This window comes from Artemia franciscana, chromosome 10, assembly GCF_032884065.1.
Source record: "Artemia franciscana chromosome 10, ASM3288406v1, whole genome shotgun sequence".
Taxonomy (NCBI): Eukaryota; Metazoa; Arthropoda; class Branchiopoda; order Anostraca; family Artemiidae; genus Artemia; species Artemia franciscana.
The window spans coordinates 31,000,046-31,024,255 of record NC_088872.1 but is presented as its reverse complement, the minus strand read 5'-3'; the positions used below and the strand labels follow the sequence as shown (position 1 = coordinate 31,024,255).

Genomic DNA, 24,210 nt, shown 5'->3' with positions numbered 1-24,210 from the left:
CTTACCAGCAATTGAGACAAGGTTTCAACCAATTACATTGAAGATCAGTGGCAAGAAATTTGATAGAAATGGAGGATAAGCAATTGGTACAGATACAGAATGGCATAAGAGTTGATTTTCCTGAAAAAATCTATTGTGTAAGTAGAGAATAAAAAGTTTCGTCCTTGAAAGTGTCCAATATTCATTATCATTGAAAGCATCCATTTGATTTATTAGCTGGGCTTTCAAACAGTATCCTTGGCTCTCTGAAAATTTCCCCTGTCCATATCTATCTTTTTTTTGTTTTGCCTCCATGGCTTGCCATAAGCATATATAGTCCAAATTCAGACAAAACTCCATACAGAAACGCTAAGTCTTGAACCTCCTCGTCCATTTTTTTTATCTTTAATTCTTGTGCCAAATTCACAAGCCATGATTGGTCGGTCTCATAGAACCAGACTCAGGAAATGTGAATGGAGAACCTTGGAATCTAGGTGCGACAATGACTACTCCTAAGCCCCATGTGAATGGCTACTAATCGAAATAAGCTCCGAAACGTAAGCCAATGACAAAAATTTAAAAATTTTAACGTAAGGACCAGTGTCTAAACAACCTAAAAAACCAAAAATATTTTGAGTTATTATAATTAGGTACAGATTTTCGATTATTTAATAATTGTTTTTTTAAAGCCAAGGCTCATCTAACTTAGTCCACCTATTCCATGACCATTGAGTGAACCTTTAAAGTTGCATCAACTCCTAACATTTCAGATAGGGTACGCCTTATATTGTAGCATCGCCTTGTATTTTAACTGTTAATAGAAACAACTGAAAGGCTAATACATTTTGAGAAATGTTTAAACTTTTAACTGGTACCACATGCAACTTGGCCGAAAATTAATGATACTCATCACCAAATTTTGTAAACTAGACATAACTATGTAAACACTGTTCATAAACTTAATACATTTGAAGAAGAAGTCCTCTTTATTTTGTTCGTAAATTATTTAGGTTATTTTCTTTTTGCGATTATCTATTACAATCGTATTTTGTAGGAAGTATAGCTTTGGTTTTACTATTACTTACCACCTCTGGAGGCTTTTTGTCACTTTATCTTGTGTCTTCAGAAATGCTCATGTTAGATTTGGAGCATATTATGGTTGGCATGTTTAGCCAATTTGAAGGTTTCCTTTACATGAAGCCATTCAATCTTTAGCAAGGTAATATTTAAGCTATGGACATCATAAAACATTATATTTCCTTTAATAATGGATTGTGGTAATTATTTATAAAATTAAAAAACTAGCATAGTCTATCAGTAGCCAGAATCCAACATCATGGTTTTCAGTTTGGTAATCATGCACCTTAATTCCCAGTTTGAAGGAAACACCATAATAACAGTAGACTATAAGATTTAGATCCTCCAGGGATATTGCTGTCACACATGGCATCAAATCAACACTTCAATTGCTAGGATTGGAGCTAGAGAGTAGGCCTAGGGCCAAATTTTTATATGGGGTTTTCGATTTTGTTGTAGGCTAGTTGAGTTAGGTGAATACAATTTTAAGTAATTTTTTCACAGGACAAGTAGGCTATTCCCTGGTAAAATATTTTGAAGCATATAGCCTACCTCTAACCTTTCCCACTTTAAAGAACACTGGCCTTTGATGAACTTAGAGGAACCTTGTGGCATAAAAGTCAAACTTTAAAAAAAATGTAGAATTTTCAAAATCATGATTTGGGTTTCCACCAGGAGTGAATGGATATTAATTCCTATCATCCATGGAATGCTAATAATTTATCTGCTGATAGCCTAATTAGACTTTTTAAAAGTATGTCAGGAATAATTTTGGTAAAATTCTAGTTAATTGACTTATTCATGCGACAAAAGACTTTAATCTTGGACATCTAATCTATACATTGTTCTGGGTTACTTCCAAAAAACCTGTTGTCTTTTGTCCCAGTATTGGACATGTTGCAATCCAACCAAAGATTCTGTCCCAGAATAGGCAGAGTGATCAAAGTGTCCCAGTACTGGTCATCTTACCCTATCTCAGAAAGGGCTTAGGTTAGGAAAATGAAACTTTCAGGGATAAGGTCTACAGGCTAAAGTATGTCCTCAGAAAGTATTTTAAAGTACCCACCTCCACTCCTTCTCCCTCTAGAGGGCCCTGAAGTTTGCCTACATGACAGGTCTATACCTATTGAAATTTTGACAAAACAACATTTACCTTAATTTTCAGTTACTAGTTGCTTTTTCTCTGCCTTTAGTTCTGAAAATGCAATTCCTGTTATTTGAGTAGAATTTTGAGCCATATCAATGTTTTTTTTCAAAATTTAGGAAATATATTTGCATATCTTTAAAACCTTATAAAATGGAATTGAGCAAAGTTATGAAGCTGCAAACAATTTTGTTGTACTTCAATTAAGCAGAAGATCTATTTTGCAAGGTTTACCTTTTATAACACACATATTTTTAAAGGTCAGGGCCCTCTAGAGAGAGAAGGATTAGAGGTAGTTGCTTCAAAATACCTTCTCAGGACTTACTTTAGTCTGTAAATTCATCCCTGAAAGTTTCATTTTCCTAACCTAAACCCTTTCTGAGATAGCAAGAAGTCAATTAACTAGAATTTTACCATAATTTTCTCAGCTTATAATTATCTCTTTTGGGGGAAAGATTTATTTAATGTACATCCCCACTGAAGGATATTGCCCAAGTAGGCTCTGAATTACCATTAATAAAAACTACAAAGTTGCAATGACACCATCTTTCTGTGCAGATTTTGTTATGTAGAATGATAATTTACTTATAGCAATAATTTCAAAACCTTTCAAACACTAACAGAGCCAAAACAAAACAGCAACAAAATAAAACAAAAAAATGGGCATTTATCAAAACAACAGTAATTAAAAACATAATAACTGCTTGAGGCAGGAGAAGAAACAAATAGAAAATCTATAAAACCAGACTTGCCTAATTGTGTTACAAGTAGCATTATTCCTTGTCTATACTCACTTCTACCTTGTGTTCAATAACTAATAAAGTTTATATTGTTTACAGATCAGTTAGCAAAATATCAACTAACAGATTAGTCAGGTATAGCTCAACAAGACTGCCCAAAATATAAAATTGTCAAAGCTAGACCACATATTTGGTGAGCCATTGTCAACAGTTCTTTAGTACTGTCAATTCCACTATTCATTGCAAATGGTTTGGCCTTTATCAATGTTAGCTACAAGTTGGATCCTGTTGACTTTTTTTACGCAAGTTGCATCCTGTTGACTTTTTTTTGGGACTTTTTTCCAACAAAATTTTAAATTGATTGTCAAAAAGTTTTATTCCTATGCATTTTCAATGTTTTGAAGCCATTGGCAGCAGTAGAGCTGTGTATCTTCATTGGAAGGCCACTGGCCTATGCATCAACCCCAAGTGCATGAATTAAAAATGTAATTGTGAAACTCACTTGTTGCTTAGAAAACCCAAATACCACAAGTGCCAGCTTAGTAGAGAATTTGTAATGTTGAAACCCATCACACAAACCAACTTGGAAATGCTGTACCTAAGCTAATAACAGAAGTATAGATGAAAATGCAAACAAACAAGGAGCCATGATAGTTGCTTTTTTATGCACTGTCAATGTTCCCCCATCCTCTGCTGGATGCTGGATGCACCCATACTGACATTGTCCAGCAACAATACAACACAACAAAATCTAAAGTGTTAGTTGAAAGTTTATATACAGTAAAAGAACATAACAAGGGCATAGGGGTTTTGATGTGATGAATTTGCTGACAACTTTACAAATAAAACATGTTATGATAATTGTGCCAATTTCACAATATTCCATACATTGCTACTGTCAGTGTTTGGATTCTCTACTGAAAAACTTGTCCTGAGGTTGGCCAAAAGGACCCACCTCATGGTGAACAATTTTAGACTCCTGAGCTGTCAGGGCGTTTTTGCTACTAGAGAGATCAAAATCAGAAAAAGTATAATATAGAGCCAGAAATTTTCTTACTACTTTGGCTGTAAGACCAAAAAATTTCACATGGGCTTTGAAGGTTGTATCTTCAATAGTTTGAAATTTTGTGCCTAAATAACTCAAGATATACCTTCCATTTACAATGTGAATATATACTCATAATTTAAGCTAGTAGAATTCACTAATTTTAATTGACACAGCTAAGAGTATCCTATTTTGCATAGTTTATCCAGGACTTCAGCAAACATTCTCCCTTTCTATTAAAAATATTGGGGCTTCAGCCATCATCTTTGGAAGCATATAGCCTAATACATGGAAAGTAAAAGCCTTGCCCTTTTATATATTTGGCTCTTTATTCAGTTTATCTATGTTCTGATTGTCATGTCACAAAACAGTAGCAGAGATTCAACATTGCATGTAGTAAACTTGCAAGTTATTTTGTACTGTCTCAGCAGTAGGGTTATCCCTATTGTTGCATGTGATATGAGCTTTAACCTGTGTGATACACAGTCAAACGTTTTTTGAATGGTTCTGCTGATCAGGATTTTTATGTGTAAACATAAGTGGCTCAGCAGCAAGTCTTGACTTCATTTTCAAATTTAAACTGATTTTAGCTTCCTCCTCCTCTTTTGTTGATAGTTCCATTGGTTTTTCTGACCATTTCCCTCTTTCAATGATCTTGAAGTTCTGCAACCCCCAAGTAGTGTTTTGGCTAATAGTAAAAGCTGAATAAGGTAGACCAAATTGGAGAAAGTTTATTTACCAGATAACTGGTCAGTTTCTGACTTGTTACTGTCAAAAATCGAAGTCCCTTATCACCCTCTTCAGGCTTGTTCCAACCAAAATCAGCAAGATATACAGATTTCACTTAATGTATATCATGCTGAAATTGTGCATGCTATGAGTCTTACTAAGGCTGCTGCTCTACTTAGACAAAAAGTAAGGACTAGAATTGAAGTCCAAAAACAGATAAATTCAATAGTTGTTTGCTGCTTAGTCCATTCTGAAGAAGAGTGGATTGAATATCTGTTCTGAGTTATCAATCCTTTCTCCAGACTACAACTTGAAGCTATATTTAATTTAATATGGAATTACAAGACAATCAAAAGCTTGTGTCTTGTTGCATTTGTTTGTGTCTGTTTGTGGGAATATTCAAATGGTGATAATATTTGTGGTATGCATTTTTAGCCTGTATTTGATCCAACTTTTAACTTTATTTTGGCAAATGACAATTGTTACTGACCTAGTGGCAGATTCTTCTGGAGCTTGGCCTATTACCCTTGTTCTGAGAAAGAGCTTTCATTTGAACTTTAGTTGTCTTTGGAATTAATAGATAATTAGTGTTTGAACTCTTACAGATGAGAAGTATAGTCAAATTTAACAAGTTAGCTTTGCTTAGTTATTGTCCCAGTTTGACATGGTAATACTGATAAAAATGTGGTCCTGCCCTAAAAACTTCATAATTGTAAGGGGAAAAAATCTTTAAATGATTTTCAGTTATGAATAGACATAAGATAGCTCCAGGGGTGAAACGTTTTTATTTTGATGTGCTGTATACTTCAAAGCAAGGGTAAATTGGATGAAAATATGGTCCTGCCCTAGAAATTTCATTATTTTAGGGGAGAAAATACTAAAAATTCATGGTTTTTAGTTACAAATAGACACAAGATAGCTCCAGGGGTGAGAGTTTTCATTTTGATGTCCTGTGTACTTCAAAGCAAGGGTAAGTTGGAAAGGTCTGGTATAGTTTGCTTGGTAAGACATATCTATGTAGTTTTAAGATTTTTGAACTGTGTGTTAAGAGTATACCAATAGAAGGTGTACCAAAAGAAAATGAGCTGTTGGTTGGGAACTCAACTAGCAACTGCCAAGTGGAGACATGATCTTTTATTTTGCAAGCCATGCATTAGCTGTCAATAATAAGATCTCTTATTAATTCAAAATAAAATAAAATAATGCATTTATCATGCTATGGAATATGCATCTATAGACTTTTGTTTTAGTATAACCTTGATACAATTTTTCTTGCTTCTGACCCCTGTTCCACGTTAGCATTAGCACTTTTGCAGCAATTTCTTAAAGTTCTTTTTTATCAATTTCTTCTGCACACTTAATGCTCTAATTATATCATTTAATCTTTTTCTTTTGCTCATAATAATTCTCTGAGAAGTTAATAGGTTTGTGACAATCTTTCAATAATAATTTGTTAATGATGCTAAAGTTATTGATTACTTTTAGGTATTTCAGAATGAAGACCATTCTAACTAGCCAAGTGGTCAAAGTACCAGAGGGTGTGGACATAAAATGTAAGGCAAGGAAAATCAGAATTAAAGGACCAAGAGGAGTCTTGGTTAGAGACTTTAAACATCTGTTTGTAGATATCCAGGTAATGTTTTGTGTTTATTACTTGCCAAATAATGCTAAAATATATGTTCTCTCTGTTTTGAAGCAGTCTTTTGCTCTAGAGAGTTCTTAGGTTTATCAATGACTTTCCTATGAGTAAGCACTGTCTCCCATACCCAGCTGTAGCTATAAAGTGACACTATTTAAATCATACAATAAGCCAGCAGTTGTAAAATACTGCTTCCAATCTTTATAGTTCTGTTTTAGCATTGAAGAGTTTGATTCCCAAATTTGAAGCCCCATAACTCCAAAGTTTAACACATTTTTGAATAGTATTTGTTTTGTTTATCCAATATTAGTTGAATAATTATAAAATTAGTAGTGATTCTCTGTTTGTTAACCAATTTATTTTTTTTTTGTGCTGGGTAAAATGTATCTCAAAAGCTACTTTTTACTATTTGTATTCTCTTTTGCAGACTGGTGCTAAGAGGGTACAGGGCCTTGGGCAAACTTATTTTTTGGGGATGTTGATGTTGCATGAGCACCAATATTAAGCCACATCAGTGATATACTGGGACATGTTATAGAGGATATTAGAAAAATTTACTTCATCAGAATTGCAGCTCTATGCAATATTCAATCTGAACACTGTTAAAAAAAAATAACAAAAGGAAGCTGAATGAACTATACACTAAAAAAAAGCAATTTATGATTTTATGGTATTGTCATCCAGACATAAAGAATATAGAAGCAAAAAAGTTGACAAGTGAAATACTCATGATAGTTTTTAGCAAAACTATGTTTCTTGCTTTCTTGGTGGTAAAGACTATGATGAGTTCTTCACATTCAAGGTTGGTAGCTGTGTTGTGTTCTATTTATAGCATTATCAATCCATTCAGTCAAACATTGGACCAGGATGATCTCAAGTAGATTCTTAATTAGCTTCAATTTTGACAAACTTCTTTCTACACTAGTTATGATTACTGGGAAGCATTTATCAACATTAGTTTGTATGCAGTTAGACCATTTGAAAACGAATATGCTGGCAGTGCCAGAAATTGAAGATGCTGTAGAGACTTTGCACTTCTATCCTGAAAGATTCTTCAGGTGTCTGTCTTGTCTCTAGATTCATATTAAAATTGTATGTTTCTTTGTCTATTATAGTGTTCTTTAGACACCAGCTCAATGTCTCATCTATTGCATAATTCCCTTTACTGTGGTAATTACTAATGTATTTTTTTTCTTTTCATATTTAAAAAGAAGTATTAACAGTGTTAACAGGACATCACACCACATGACCATGACAAGCAGAAAATAATTAAATAAATAAAACTCCTTAGGTCAAAGTAAGTAAGACCAGTAGCTTCACTCTTCACTTGCTCTTATAATATCTCCCATCTGTCCACAGAAATCATTCAATAGGCTATAGGCTATATACTACAGTTTGCCAAAAAACGGTATCACATGAACATTAAATTTGGTCATGTCTCCCAAAACATGCTTTAGATCTCTGACACCAACAAGGTTTTGAGAAAACTTGTAGATTCGTCTCCAGAATTTTAGGTATTGTGCTTGATGCTTGCCTGTCATATTGATGCTATTGTCAAAGCTTTGACCTTTAATGTCTACCCCATGCTCTGGCAATGCCTCCAAGAAAGTATTTGTAATCATTTTCTTGTAGTAAAAAAAAGCATAAGAACCATCTTAAAACCTAAGAATAGCACAAATTAGGTCCTATGATATCCAGTCTTAAAACGAATACAAACTACTGTCAGTGAATAAATGAAGGCCAAAAGCAAAAAGATGCTAAAATCAATAATAATGTCAGACAGATGGAAAAAAAACGTTGTATAGATAAATAATGAATCCTAAAACCACCTAAAAATCAAATGAATAATACATCTAACTTATTATCCACACAAAATGCAACAAACAGGACTAGGGCCACCACCTCCTAAACTTTCTAAAGGCTGTAGCATCATTTGAACTTTACTGAAAAGGATTTGCATACCAAGCAGTTTTTTTTTTCATTTGTCATAACATCAACATAAGCAGATCAAAGGAATATTATCATAGGGTTGATTAATCAAGGTTTACAGATAAGAGTTGTAATTTCCCCTCCCTATCTAACCCTTCAGAGTATTCATAGTGCTAAGATCCTTAATTTTGGCTTAAAATTTTGATTCCATGATATGTTTAAATGGGAAAAAGGATGTTTTGTTTTTGTCCTTCTCTGGCACTGCTGTGGTTTACTCCAGTCATCTACAAGCATTTCGGTATATACTACAATGTGTCAGTCACATTGTAGTACATTAAGTCAATGTAGACTTAATGGGACCTACAGCCGTTTATGAGGACAAGTGCCTGTTTTCAGTAAGAATGTTTCTAGGATTATCTGAGAAATAATTTTTCTAAAGAATTATTATTGAGAAGATTTGATCTAGATTATTCAGCAAGTTGAAAGTTAGAGGAAAGCTGATAAAAGGTACATTTTTCGGCACTGCTTTCGATTCTACTATTTCTTACTCCAAATTTCAAGAAAAAGAAGTCTAGGTGCAAATTCAGAAGGAACTCGGGATTGAGAACTTTTATGGGAATAGTGTACTTAAACAAACTATCCTTGGGCACTTTCATTTGCAAAAAGGCTCTTGCAAAAGTTATTCGTTATTGATGCTTTATTTGGTTGATCTGCATCTAAGGGTTGACTTTTTCAAGAGTAAGAAATAATGTGTATAATATTGAAACAAACATTAGGAGAAATTGTCATTCAATTTTTTTTTTGGGGGGGGGGGTAGAATCTATTGCTTGAAAAATGTGTCAAGTGCTTATTTTAAACTCTTTTAAAAATCATATAACCTTCTCTCATCCTGATATGATAAGTGATTTGTTGTTGTTGCTGTTGTGTTTGTGACTTTTGAAGTCGTTTTTCTTTTTTCTAAATTATAGTTTACTTACAGTATGATGGTGCCAAGCGAGAATTGACAGTAAACAAATGGTTTGGAGTAAAGAAGGAAGTTGCTGCTGTGCGAACTATTTGCTCACACATTGAAAATATGATTAAAGGTGTTACCAAGGTATTTCTGGCCTATATTGCTTTTTTCCATTGTTAATTTGTCTTTATTTATTTGGTTGTTGACTGCAGTTTAATGTCACAGGAAGTATATTAAATATTTATAATATAAAGGCTATACCCTATACTTACAGTTCTCATCCCACTATGTTCATAGAAACAGTGAATTTCTGAAACTAGCACCAAGTAAGTCTATACTTTTTAAAACTGTAGTTGAGGTATCTATATGTGAGTATAGCTTAATTGGTCTTGAAAAAAGGTATTTGAATTACAAAGTTTCCTGGCATTTGTGTTTTTAAATCAAAAAGTTAAACAAGTTTTTTTTTTATTTCTAGTTTTAATTTTAAAAATCATAGAAAAATCACATACTTTTTTTTGTTCTAGAGTACCCGTGTTTAAAAGAAAAAGGTTTATTTTGATTCATAACTTTCATTTAATTTTTAAAGAGAATAGAGAGATTTGATATTTAAATATTGCTTCTACAACGCCAATTAGTAATTTTTGAATTGGCGAATCACCTTAGCATGATTTTTGGTCTTCTTTGGGGCTAAACCCATCCTGACCCACATACTCCAGGCGCACTTGACTATTGGCAGGTTATTCTATCTTTTAAAGTGTCTTTTTAGGTTTTTATTGTAACTGTTAATTTTCCTCATATAAATATGTGCCTTGATTATTTATATAGAATTTGTCTTTGGTTGCCTAAAAAAAATTGTCTATTGTCCTTATTGTGGAATCTTTGATGTATCTTAAGACGGAATCTATTCTTGCCAAAGATATGATATGGGATGTCATCATTTAAGATATGAACTAAATTTTTCTCCCATGTTTCACCTAAAACAAACGTCAAATGTTAAGATAAAAATGTAATCATTACAGACATCTCAATCAAAAGGACATAGGTGGTATATAGGGTGGAAGTTAATGACCGTTCACAGTCTATATGCGCAGGGCTGGATAAAGGACGATTTGGCCCAATAGGGCCCCACGTTTGAAAGGGTTCCATACTGCCATCAAAATGTACATTTTCTCGAAATTGTGAAATATTCTTAGCAATTCCAGTAAATGTTGCATTCAAGAGAGAGATGATTTTCCAGGTTAGCCAATAAAAAACTGCCTGATATCAACAATGAATCAGGAAAGATTAAATAGTTTAATAATTATGCCGATTGAAAGTGAGGGTGCAAGGAAATTAGATTTCAAACAGTTTTAGAAGAATCTATAGAACAAAACTTAGAAACGTGTAAATTCATTAATTCATGCCTGAGTGATGTAAATGTCAAAAAGTATCTTCAACAGTTTCCTAATATCTAGGGGACGAAAACAGAAATTAATGAAAGCTCAAAATGAGGACAAAAACGTGAGCTCCGAATGAACAAACTTGGCCATCAATGAGACAAGATAAAGAGAGCAACCTGAGAGGTTTAAATGAACGGGTGAAAATGAAGAACCTAGATCGTCAAAAGTGACAGGACCAATCTGAGGAGCTAAGGCAAGGAGCATTGAAAAAATATCTGAAGCAATTATGAGCGAAAATGAAGATTAGAGAAATCTGTAATGATAATACTTGAGAAAACGACAATTACAGCAAGTCAACACCGAAATCGAAGAACAAAGAAATATGCTGTTAAAAGATAAGTGACAGTGAGAATTAGAACGAAATAAGAATGAAAATGGAGAACAAAGAAATATGCAGTTTGAAGATAAATGGCAGCGAGAATTACAAACAACAGCGGGAATCAGTGTCAAAAATGAAAGCGTAGAATAAATAACTGTGGGTTTAGCAGACACACGCAAGCAAGTATTAGAACATGTCAAAATGGCAGTGAAGATCAAAGAATTGTCCTTTTAGAAGATAAGCGACCGCAAGAATCGGAATGAGTCAAAAATGAAAGCGAAAAAAAAAGAAATATTACGTTAGACGAATAACGCCATCACAATCTTTGACACCTACAAACTGTGACACAAAACCAAGTAAAAACATACAAAGCTGCCTTAAACTACGCAAGCTTTAATTACAAGTCATTGGAACCCTTCAACGTTGTATGTATTTACTGTGGAGTCGTCCATTTTTCCGTAAAAAAAGTAGCCAATAAAGGTGAATTATTAGAGCATTGCTGCCTGCTTTGTCTAGCTACATTACTACTTACATAATTTCCAAATGTATTAGTTTAGCCTCTTATAGGACATCACTTGCTCTCTAAAGAGTTCCACAAACAAATACAAAACTTGATCTCATATTTTGCTTTAGCTTCTTTTAACGTGTGATCAAACCATCAATAGTCGTAATATTTCAGCTTCAAATTAGCAGGACAAAATTATCATAAAATCAATTTAGTGGTACATCCATCACAAACCCCTTAAGGGGATTTTGAACCCCATTCATTTAGCCGAATTTTTAGATCCCTGTGCTAAAGAGCACCTTGCACATCTTTTAGATTATTCTTGTAACACAGTGGATCTCTTGGAAGAAATAATGCGAGGCACAAACAATTATGCTAAAGATAACATGAAAATTCGAGAAGTTGAGGATGATTTAAATCAATTCGTTGCTTCACTGTGGTAACAGTCACAGATAGAAGGCAAATGTCAATGAGAATCAATTTTTAAAAGCCTGTCCCGTAGCTATTAATCTCCTGGTACTACATACACAATTATAAATTTACATTTATACATATATATATATATATATATATATACGTGTGTGTGTGTATATGTGTATATGCGTATATGTATGTGTGTGTGTGTATGTGTGTGTATCATTTGATGTACTCAATTTGAATTTTGCCTAAAAATTTAATATTTAAAGAGGGCCAAAATAACGACGAAAGCCACACTGCTTTTCCATAACAAACAAACAAACACAAAGTAGAAACAATAGGGAAATTCTTTTCAAGACAGTGGAAAATCCAAGGGCCGTCTTCGGCACAACACGAGAAAAAAAAATATAAACTATTCTTTATGTCGTATTGAGTTAAAAGTCAGTCGTATGCTTTGATTCCAAAATCTAAACGGAAATAGAATGCGATAGGAATTATTCTTAATGTCGTATTGAGTTAAAAGTCAGTCAGTCATATGATTTGATTCAAAAATCTAAACGGAAATAGAATGTGATGTGAAACAAAGATAATGCAATTTTGGGCTAATGACTTTTTTTTTGAAGTTCATTCAGTTTCTTCCCTTAATAGGTTGTTAATATGCAAGCCGTGCTCTTAACTCAGGTTTCTATTCTAGGGATACGAGTATAGAATGCGTTCTGTGTATGCTCACTTTCCCATCAATTGCGTGACATCTGAAGCAAATTCAGTTATTGAAATCAGAAATTTCCTTGGCGAAAAATACATTCGCAAAGTGAAGATGATGGAAGGTGTAACTGTAGTAAATTCAACAACTCTTAAGGACGAACTTATCCTCCAAGGCAACGACCTGGAAGCTGTATCTCAATCAGGTTTGTTTTTCTATATATGCAGAATTCTCTCTCTCTCTCCTCTTTCTTTCTCCTGGTTGTTTTATTCGTCTCTTAAGATTTATCCATTAGAAATTGTCGATTTAGAAAGTAGAAGACTTTTTGTCAATGTCAGAATTTGATAATTTAAGGGTTTGAGTTAAAGAACTATTTCACCGTAGTGAATTTGCTACATTTGATTGAACATTGTACATAAATATGTATTTTTTCGTTTCTTTTTACAATGAAGATCAACAAGGCAAGTCAGTCATCAATTTTTTTCTATCTCAACTGATTTGTCAGAACAAATTTTAGTTGAGTCTATTCAGGTTTACAGCAGGGTTGCTACTTTCATTAAGTATTTTCAAACAAAGGAAATGAATCTTCTTGGGCTTCTGTTCATTTTCTGAGCATTTTATTAAAAAAGACAATTGCACTGGCGATATGGAAACTATTAATTTATTTGGTTTATTTATTTATTATTACCAATAGCGGTAAGCATCAATGCTTGTCGCAAAAACACAAAATCATAATACTAATCTAAAGTAAACTGGCAACGACAAACTAAATTATAAAAACTTCTAAAAAAACACGAAACTACACAACAAAAGCGTCTAAAAGCACAAAAAAGGCGTATTTACTAATGCACTCTTAAAATTTTGAACACTCTGCCTCGACAACCTCCAAAGGCAAACCATTCCATGGTCCGGCAATTCTACTAATGGAAGATAGTTGGCCAATTTTTTTTAAGTGGTTTTGGGGGATATAATTTGTAATCATGCTGACGAGTAGAGTGATCATGGCTAAATTTGAATAATAAATTTGGATCAACATCATCCTCTCCTTTGAGTATACGAAACACATTTATTACGACGTTTATGAAACTTCAATGAAGGGATTTGAAGCCTAGAAAGTCTCCGTGGATAAGAAAGGCGCTGAAGGTATGGGACCATCCCAGTGGCCCTTCTCTGAGCCTTTTCTACCCTATGCTCATCCTTTAGATTTAATGGAAACCAAACCGAAGTATTATACTCAAGAAGAGGGCGGACCATTGATTTATATAGTAGTAAGGAATTACGAAGGTTGAACTTACTAAAGCTTCTCTTTATAGACAACAAACGATAATTTGCATTCTTTACTATTTCCGAAACATGCCTATCAAATTTCAGTTGGGTATCAAAGTAAACGCCAAGGTCACGCACTATTTCGTTAGAAGGGTTTCGTATGCCAGACAGATGGTAAGTATGCACAGGTGGGAATTTACGAATATAGTGTAGAACAACACACTTAGAAGGGTTGATGAACATGGAATTAAATTTGCACCAATAAGTCAGAGTCAAGATCCTCCTGTAAAAGTTGCACATCGTGTTGGTCTTGCACTGGTAAATAAAGTTTTAGATCACCCGCGAACATCTTGACAGTAGAATGCTGAACAGAGGAAGGCAGATCATTGATAAATAAACAAAATAAAATGGACCCAGGCAGCTCCCCTGGGGGACTCCGCTTAACACATCAATTGAGGATGACAGCTTCACCAACAACAACCTGTGAGTTCTTCCATTTAGAGAATCAGCAATAAATGCAATTGTTTTTTTAGCCAATTTATAATCTGCACATTTTTGAAGAAGGATGGGTATTGAAACTTTGTCGAATGCCTTCGAGAAGTCGATATAAATGCAATCAAAGGGTATAGCTAAATCGGCATAGTGTTGAAAATCCAAAATAACCTCAAGAAGCTGAGTATTACATGACCTACTTTTTCGAAAACCATTCTGAGTAGGATTACAAAGATGATTTTCATCAAAATACTTCTGAACGCGTGAAACAATCAACTTTTCCATCACTCGGCATAAAATAGGCGTAATTGAAAACGGCCGATTGTTTTTAAAATCCGACTTGAAGCCACTTTTGTGAAGCGGCTTTACCAAGGCCTTCTTCCACCCTGAAGGACACAATCCATGCGCCAAAGATAAGTTCAATATATGGGTAAGTGGTTCTGCAATTTCATAAGCAATTTGTCGTATCATTATGTTTGGGAAACCGTCTATATCCGGCGCTTTAGACGTATCCAATTTTATAAGAATAGTATAAACTTCAGTCAATGAGAAATCCGAATCATCAAATGGAACAAGAATGTCCGACGACGCAGTCAGCTCTACTTGAGATGCAAAATTTGCTTCATTTGAATGAATTGGCTGTGTATTAACAAAAACAGAAGAAAAAATTTGATTGAAAATAAGGGCCTTATCAGAATCACTATCAATCTTTTGGTGTGTATCCGGATGTGTGAACGTAGATGTAGATGGTGCAAGGTTAGCCTTATTCCTATTTACATATTTCCAAATATTTTAGGTGATACGGTGCTTGAGTGAATAATACGCGACTCAATTTCTTCACGATTAGTCCTTAGAAGCCGAGTGACTTAGTTTCTTGCTAGTATATACGCATGCCATGTACCTGAATCTTCTTGCAGCTGGGTATCGAATGCCCTTGCCTGACTACTTTACTATGTCGTGACTCAATATACGACCGCCAAAGACTGTTTTTTTTTTCACGTATTGCTTGGAGTATGTGTCTCGGAAGTTTAGGTTTATTTCTACGACCGGACAAATTCTTCACCCATGGAACAAATTTATCCCTACATTCCATCAACACTTTTTTACAAAATCAAACGCGGTGTCCGGAGAAACATGATTAGTTTCTAGTTCATACGTGATATTGATAGACGAAATAAATTGTCGCATTGATTCATAATCGGCTTTAGCATAATCATGCCGATAAGTCTCAAAACCTCTCTGTTTAGCATCAATAATCATGTAGAAATCAAGCACAACATGATCACTTTACCTAAAGGCGGACGGAAATCTATACTCATCGATGGAATAGCATCTCTCTTGGCTCGAGTTGGCCTATCAATATGCTGGTATAAGAACAGATCATCCAATCTATCTAAAAATTGCTGCTCATACAATGAAGTGGACTGACTCGTACTATGCGCACTCCAATCTATCAAAGGTAAATTGAAGTCACCTAGAATAAGGGAGTTTGAACTACGACCAGCAAGACGAGAAATACACGCTAGAATATTGGTATTATTAATTGGACTCGATAAATTCACAGTAGGACCACGATAAAAAGCTGCAATACACATGTAAGTACTATGATGGGGTAACTTAACATCAACCAAGTGAAACTCCGACACTGAGTCTACTAACGAATCAACAACTACAGAAAACTTAATAGAACCATGAATGTAAATACAAATCCCTCTTTTAGCTGAATAATTAGATACTAAATTATGTTGTGGTAGCTGCTGAAAATAAATAGACAGGTCACTGGAATGTTTTGGTAAAACTTCGGTAACAACAACTAAATGTGGTTTATGTTGCTTTATTACCTCACTAAACTCTTCCCATTTAGATGACAGGCAGTCTGCATTTGTATAAGTTACCAAAACTTTATCACTCAGGCACTTTAAATTTTTTAGGGAGTCACTCTTCCATGCTCGCGTAGCTCTTTGGGGCTTCATGAAAAGAGTTATTGTTCACGAGGGTTAGTCCGTTTTGGCTACGTTTTATCTTCCAGTTAGTTTTGCCAGTGTCCAACTTTGATTTTAGCTTGCCAACTTTGTTTCAGGGCATCGTACTTCTTTTTTCCATCAATTCAATGGTAGAACGGTCATGAGAGACTTTGAACGAGGGGTATGTAGCTTTGATACTAGCACTCTCGGACATCAGAAAGAAACAAGCTGTGTCTCGTTCTACAACTGAATAGCTACATTTGCCAGGGTAAAGTACAAGTAGCTTTTCGGTGAAAAATTTGCAATCGGCCTCGTTTTGTTGTTCAAATTCAAATTCAAATTCATTTTATTTAAAAAACATTCGACGGACAGAGCCGATTATTAGTTTTTATTGTCATACACACACAAAAATTCGTCGACAAGTCAAAATTAACATTCACAAAATTAATAATATATACAATTAACAATAATAATTGTCACATACACACGAAAATAAGTCAACAAATATACACAAAATTATAATAATACAATTAACAACAATAATCCGGATTAAAAAGTCGATCCAGCATTAAACAACTTAACAAACGAGGGCACAAAACTAAGCTCATAACGAGCATGTGACACAGTCACAGGTTGAAGTTTTGGTACAGGCTCTGCAACGGCCCTGAGTGGCCTTACCCGTGCCGGTTGATGTTGGGGAGGAAGGATATTTCGGTGTATAGGGCTGGACAAAATTTTATTACCAAAGGATAGGGCTAGTTTTAAACGACGAGATTGAAGGGTTTGAAGTTGAAACTGATTAAGGAGGGATATGTACGGTATTTTTGGGGCTTTTGAGATTACTAGGAGGGCACGGTATTGCACCCTCTCAACCCGGTCCGACTGTTCCCTAGTCAGCCCGAAATGCCATACAGGGCAACAGTATTCAAGAGTGGAACGTATAAAAGAGAAATAGATGCGTAGGAGGTGTGGTGCAGGGATTCCATGGCGAGCCAACAACTTTAGAGACCTGATGGCCAAATTAGCTTTTTTTAACATGCCATCAACATGTTTATTCCACTTCAGATCTGAAGTGATATGAACGCCGAGCAGTTTAATTTCGGTCACGTGACTGGCGCTGGGAATAGGTGGATTAAAAACTGGCGCAGATTTTAAAAAAGAAAATGTTAAAATTACAGATTTATCAAAGTTGACAGTCATTTTGTCCACCTTTGCCTCTTGACATATATCTTTCATTAATGAACCTGCTCTGCTTGGTAGGTTTTTCCGACAACATTCAATGAGCGCAGATCGTCGACATACTTCCAGCGATCGTCCAGTGTTGTTGCCAAATCATTTATTATGACAAGAAACAAAAGTGGTCCCAAGAGGGTACCTTGTGGAACTCCACAAAAAATGGGCAGTGGGTCGGAGTAGGTGGACTTATATTTTGTCCGTTGACATCTACCAGAAAGAAAACTAGCAATTAAACGTACAAGGAATGAATCTACACCTAGTCCAAGAAGTTTTTTTACAAGAATGTTGTGGCAAATTAAATCAAAAGCTTTTCTTAGATCTATTGCAATAAGATTAATCCAAGAATCTGGTTCATCGAGTTTTTGCAAAATACTGTCAATTATACTTACTAAGTAATGAGATGTAGATGTGTTTGGCATATTTCCAAACTGCCTTGGATCAATTTTGTCCAGAATACGGCCTTTCAGCCATGCTGCAACAAAACTTTCATACACTTTGCTAAAAATGGGTGTCATAGTGATCGGTCGGACACCCGAAAAATCATTGGGCGCATCTTTTTTTGGTATTGGTGTAATGAACCCATTTTTCCAAATTGATGGATACTCACCTGTTTTTGTCACCTGATTAAAAAGGAGTGTTAGGGGGCCACTAAGATAATCTGGAAATGCTTTGATGAGATCAATGGGAATATCTACAGGGGTAATGCTTGTTCTTTTAAGCCTTTTTAATTTGAAAAACACCTGGGACTCTGATATCAAAGGGAAATCAAAAGACTCAGGAGGAGGGGTGGGTATTCCAACGCTCAGCAAAGGCGGGAGGGATTGCACAATGTTACCCAGATGTTTATTAAGGGAGTTGGCTGTTACGACGTCATCTTCATCAATGCCAAAATCGACTCCTTTTTCCACCTTGCCCGTCATCCTTTTGATTCGATTGTACCACTGGCTTGGTTTGGACTCGAACAGATGATTAACTTTACGTTCTACATATTTGTTCGCGTGTTTTCGAGTGACTTTTCTTAGTTTGTTTTTCAACCTGTTGGCTTGTTGGGTATTACCATGACGGAAAAGCCATCTCTTTTCCATTACCATTTTCTTAACTTCTTGTGTAATATATGGTCGATCTGACGAGAAACGTTTTGTTGACTTCTCAGGAAAACAGGCCTTGTAATTATGAAGCAAAGCTTCTTGGAAAATAGTAGCTTTTTCGTTGCTACTTTTAGCATCTTGGAATTTTTCCCATTTCTCGCAGCTTAACCATTGGCCAAAAGTCAGAAGTCCCTCACTTGTGATTGGTCGACTGATAGTTACAGTTGTAGTGTAATCGATTTTAATGGAACAGGTGGGGTTAAGTTCAAGAGAAAAGTGGTAACTTCCTCCAATTGGAGCCCCGGTCGTAGGTATGTTGTAAAATTCGTGCATATTTGTGGAAATTCGGTCAAGGGAGGTGCCACCTTTGGTTGTGGGAAAATTGACGAGCTGCTTCAGGCCGATTCCGGCGTCCAGGTGAAGGAGCTTTAATTCATTGGCATCGCCCATCATGAAAATTCCGCATGATGGGTATTTGCCCAAAACAAAATCCGAACTGAGTTGTAGCTTTTCTACGAATGCTTGGCGGTATTCACTCGTCTGACCCGGCGAGTAATAATACACGCAGAGAGCAATACCAGTTAATTTCCGGGGGAGACGTCGTGGTTTTAGAATGACCCACATTATTTCGTCGTACTCAGTTAAAAAAGGGACATCAAGTCTAGCTGCTTTAAAAATTTCATGGGCATAAATAAGAACTCTGCCACCTTTTTTCCCCAGTGGATGGTCATCAGGTCGTATTTTTATAAACTCATCAAAACCACCTATTTTCAGGAGTTCTGGGTTTTGTCGATGAACTTCAGAAACCATTAGGACAGATGCCTTTGTTGCCTGAGCTAGACTTTCTAACTCAGCCACTTTATCAAAATTTAAACTTTCAGCATTTGCGTAAATAAACCTAGGGAAGGAAAAAACATCAGAATTATAATACTTTACCTTAGTGGTGTTTGATGTTCTTGTTGTAGGTCTTTGTAAGAATATGTTATTTCCCTGGTGGGTGAGGCTGTCATCAGGATTACCCATACCAACCAGGAGCTCAAATTTATTCAGTACTGGAATTTCGGCTGAAACGAACGAAATTGTGTCCTCGCCATTGGGGGCTGTGAGGGTGGACAGGAGGGGGGAGGTACGGGGATTTGAAACACTGTCGGGGGGCTCGGGGACGTTATCTTTTGTGGGGGGTAGAAAAGTTGATGCTGCTGAGGTAGCGGATCCGGGAAAAACATTCCGACCGACCGAGAAGGCGCAACACACGCTTGGTTGGGGGTATGTTGATGTACGGGAGGGATTGTTGGTAAGGGGGGCCACGGAGGTCCGCAAAAGGTGTAATCGCGATGTTTTTGAATTCGTAACCCCCGTCCAATTAAGTTTTTTGATGCCGGGTTCGGATCCAGAAAAGTATTTTCCTGTCGATTGATGTGACTGGAGCTACGTCTTTTTGATGTACCGCAACACGCATGCGCGAAAACACATTCTTTTTCCGTACATGATAAAACACAACATAAATCAACGTGGTCAAAATTACACTCATTATTACTGCAAGTTTTCGAAATAAAGCGCGGACATATATGTAAAAAACGACACTTTTTTCTGTGCTTACAGAAACCACTTTCATTAAAATACCGACATATCTTGTTAAATTTGGGAGCCTCTTTCACAAAAAACCTGCATATAATATTACATCCTTTACTGGTTAAGGGCTTGCGCTTAACTTTTTGTTGCACTATTTTCTCGAAAACAATTAACGGTTCATCTTCAGTCGGTTGAATGTTACGAAACTTATTCTCGTCAGTTAACCTTACGTCAGCTAATTTAACACTTTCCTGAATCTCGTTATCGAGGATCATTCTCACACTGCATGCACTTTTTACGTCACTTAATGAGTTACAAATCTGATTGCTCGGGCCTTGTATAGAATTATTCATTTCAGAGCTAAAGGGAGACGAGCGTAATTTCATGGGTGGCATGGGTGAAAGGATTCCCAACTGATTTAACTGCATCATTAGGGTGTCAATAGTTGTTGTTTTTTCGTCAGTTAAGTTCTGAAGGTTACGTAAATCAGATTGGAGTGATTCGTGGGCATTTCTTAAGGGTAATAGTTCATTTTGAATAGCTGAGAGTTGATTCTCAAGAACGGAACATCTGTTAGTTAAAGCTGAGACTTCATTAACGTATTCAGAACAATTCGTGCATGGAGTTTTATCCTCACTGCTGGGCCTAGTTACTGTCTTAGTTTTGGGATTAGAATTCCTTGGTGTGACTATGGGTGTGTTTTTGCCAAAGGATCTAGGTCTAGGGCACGCTTGTGGCGTAACTTTGCACGGAATTTTCATACCGCTAGTAAATGAAGGTGAAGTGGGGAAGTCACAATTTAAGCACAACCATACCAGTAGTTTTTCTCTTGCTCCAAGCGTGATCCTTGCACACTTGGGATGCCACCATTGACTGCATTTGGTGCACTGAACTGTCCCACTAGTTGCTGGGTTTCTACACTCAGGGCAGTAATATTTAGTCATAACTAACTTGGAAAAAACTAGGTGCTGTGTACTAGGCTGATTGGGAGGAGGACTACCTCGAACCCGACCAACTCGTCTTCACCCGGGGTAAAAACCACAGAAATTCTCTACCTGCTGTGCGGAAATTCAATATCCAAAATAATCCTCAAGTTCATATTTTCAAAACGAAAATCATAGATTAGATACACAAATGTCAAACAACGCCACTGCGTGTAAATAAAATTGAAAATATAATTTTGACAGCACCTCTCCGCACGCAAGTCAGATGACGAATGAGGTGACTGTTTTTTTCCAAGCTCTGACACTTCACTCCAATTAGGTTCTTGGTGAAATGCTGGAAGTCGGAAAGTGTGCACTGATTTTTTCAGGTCTTTCTCGATTTCAGCTACTTTCCGTTGGATAGGCTCTAATAAGGCGCAAAACTTATCCTCCATCACCTTAAATGACGTTTGCATTTCATTCTTCAAAATGTCTTTCATTTCTGCAGTTGTCAGTCCTTGGTTGATCGAGTTAATGAAATTAGTCCGATTTACATTGATTTTATCATAGATATCTTCAACAGTTAATCCCTTTTTTACTATTTACTTAATTTTTAATACCACTACGTTCTTGCTGCTTTTTCTACTAGCACGAGTTATAGAAAGTGTTGTAAAATTACCGTAAAATAAAAACTCAGTAAGTAAAATTGATAAAATAAGAGACTCCCCAGGAAATAAAAGGTACAGTTTCTGTTTTAAAGTTTCCCCGTAGCTAAAAGACCAGTTGAGCATTTCTTTTTAAGCATTACTTTCAGCTTTTAATGACATTTTTTAAGGATTCTGATTTTCCAGGGCTTAAAAATTGTAATACCCCTTTATTTAGAGTTTCATCAGTTTAATTAACAGTCTAGTTTATTCCTTTGGTTATCTTGAGTCTAGGGTTGGAACGTGTCTGAATTCAGAGACATCTATTTTGTAAACAAACAAAAAATCTACATTTAAACCTAAGAAATGTTACCTAATAGCCTTGTATATTTAAATAGCCATATTCAGCCACATTTCTCATATCATATACATTTTTTTTTCATAATTTGTAAAATCGCCAAATTTAAGTAAAAAAGAGGTTTGTAACACTTGGATCACAATAGCGGAACATTCAGTCACTTTCACAGTCATTAAGACTGTCTTCACCAGGATCTGCTGGCAAATCTAGCTCCTCTCCTTCAAACTCGGATTTTGATTAAAGTGACTGTGCCTATTCTGAACCACAGGTTTTTTTAAACTGATTTTGGGTTTTTGGACTTGTATAATTTGGTCTATATATTTGCACATTAGGGGATGGGGTGGGGGTAAAGAATTGCGGGTCTACATGCAAAATGTGTTAGCTATAACTTTTCTGCATATTATGAAGTAAAAATTGTTCTCTAACTTCACACTGTCCAAATGCTTTACCCTCTCCCCCCTAATGTGCAAATATATGGCCCAAATTATTGAAGTCTAATGCATTCTGTCACCTGTCACAAGGGGTGTCGTTTGGTGGGAGGCAAGGGGGGGGGGGGTCATATTTGTAAGTAATTGTACATATTTGTATATTGTATATATATTTTGTTTGCATATTGTACATATTTGCAGTAATAATATATGTGTGTATGTGTTTATCTTTCACGGATCGTTCATTTTTGTTTTCTTGTTTTAGCTGCTTTCATCCAACAATCCACCAAAGTGAAGAACAAGGATATCCGAAAATTTCTTGATGGTATCTATGTTTCTGAACGAGGAACTGTCGTAAAGGACGAATAAACCTTTTGTTCTTCTTTTCCAATAAAGGGAATGAATGACTCGCATTTTCCATTCTGTATGTTTCTTTAAGGCCGTGATTAAGTGAACTGATGGAACTTGAAAATCTCATGTTAAATTGAAAATTTATATTTAAAAAGTACTCAAGTATTCATTGGCGGAAGATGCCGATTTTAATATCAGGCCATAGCTTCATGAAGATGCTACAAAATGTTTGAAAGGATTTTGCTCTATTTCCTCTAATTGCTTAGAAATCTTAGAAAATGTCTAGGTCTTTTTCACAAGTGTACTCGATAAAGGATATTGCTTTTAGAACAAAATCGGTACTATCATGAGCAGAAGACAATAACCTGTAAGATGATTGGAACCATTTTTCGATTTATTTTCCTGTTTTCTAACAGTCCCCTAGAATATTTTCAGCTACCTGAAATTTTTACAAGTCGGTTGCCAGAAAGAATCTTTTCAGATCGGCGATATTACCCCCCAGAGACCAAAATGACAGGCTGGTATAATCAGCTGCTTGTTAATAGAGTGTGAGATTTTCATAAATTATTTCAATGCAATGAAGAAACCTAGAAATGAGAAATAGTCAGGAGCCTTCAGTAAAGTTGTGCACACAAAGCCGAAATCATGGGGAAAATTAAATCAAAGCGAGGTATACATCTTAAAAGTGTTACCACACATAGACAGCGCCTTTGTAAAAAGTATTTGGTGCTTGGTAGATGTAAATATCCAAAATACCTAATAATGCGGTACGGTGAAGAACTAGACAAGTCAAGAGATTTAGGTCAAGCGACAAACCTTGAGGCGGAGCAGAACCCCGTAGCTTCCTCCCCGTTGCCCTACCGGGTCTTGACTGGTGGTATAAACTTGGATTGCGACGAATTGAAGGATTGCCGGCTAGAGACTTAAGTTTGGAAGCACAGGTGAGGAGGAAACAACCCGTAAAAATCATAGAACCTTAACGAAATTTACGCCACCAGATTCAGCGTATCAGAGAATCCTACTGTAGCTTCAAGCTCCTATCTACAATTAAACAAAAAAAAAGTTTTTTTTAAGTGAAAGTAAGGAGCGACATCAAAACTTAAAACGATCAGAAATTGCTCCGTATATGAAAGGGGCTTTTTCTCCTCAACGCCCCGCTCTTTACGCTAAGGTTTTTTACTGTTTTAAAATGTAGAGTTAAGAGAAACAGTCAAACTTTAGCGTAAAGAGCGGGGCGTTGAGGAGGAAAAGCCCCTTTCATATACGGAGTA

The 24,210-nt window shown here is 35.8% G+C and overlaps 1 protein-coding gene across 3 annotated transcripts; it reads left to right on the top strand.

Moving 5' to 3' along the window:
- Nucleotides 1–899: 899 nt before the first annotated feature.
- On the top strand, nucleotides 900–23,001 carry LOC136032064 (large ribosomal subunit protein uL6-like). Of its 3 annotated transcripts, none has more exons than XM_065712181.1 (5): nucleotides 900–989; nucleotides 6,200–6,347; nucleotides 9,262–9,378; nucleotides 12,609–12,822; nucleotides 22,854–23,001. In XM_065712181.1, exons 2-5 carry the CDS (start codon nucleotides 6,210–6,212, stop codon nucleotides 22,955–22,957), a joined length of 573 nt encoding a protein of 190 aa, XP_065568253.1. In that variant the 5' UTR covers nucleotides 900–989; nucleotides 6,200–6,209; the 3' UTR covers nucleotides 22,958–23,001. The 3 variants fall into 3 exon arrangements, with proteins under 3 accessions (XP_065568253.1, XP_065568254.1, XP_065568255.1); XM_065712182.1 differs by having other exon boundaries at nucleotides 905–972; XM_065712183.1 differs by having other exon boundaries at nucleotides 954–976.
- The last annotated feature ends 1,209 nt before the right edge of the window (nucleotides 23,002–24,210 follow it).

Bases quoted from the DNA above. Each gene is read 5' to 3' on its own strand.
- LOC136032064 (XM_065712181.1), top strand. From the start codon at position 6,210: ATGAAGACCATTCTAACTAGCCAAGTGGTCAAAGTACCAGAGGGTGTG. The intron at 6,348-9,261 runs GTAATGTTTTGT...GTTTACTTACAG, and splicing joins ATCTGTTTGTAGATATCCAG to TATGATGGTGCCAAGCGAGA. The intron at 12,823-22,853 runs GTTTGTTTTTCT...TTCTTGTTTTAG, and splicing joins GGAAGCTGTATCTCAATCAG to CTGCTTTCATCCAACAATCC.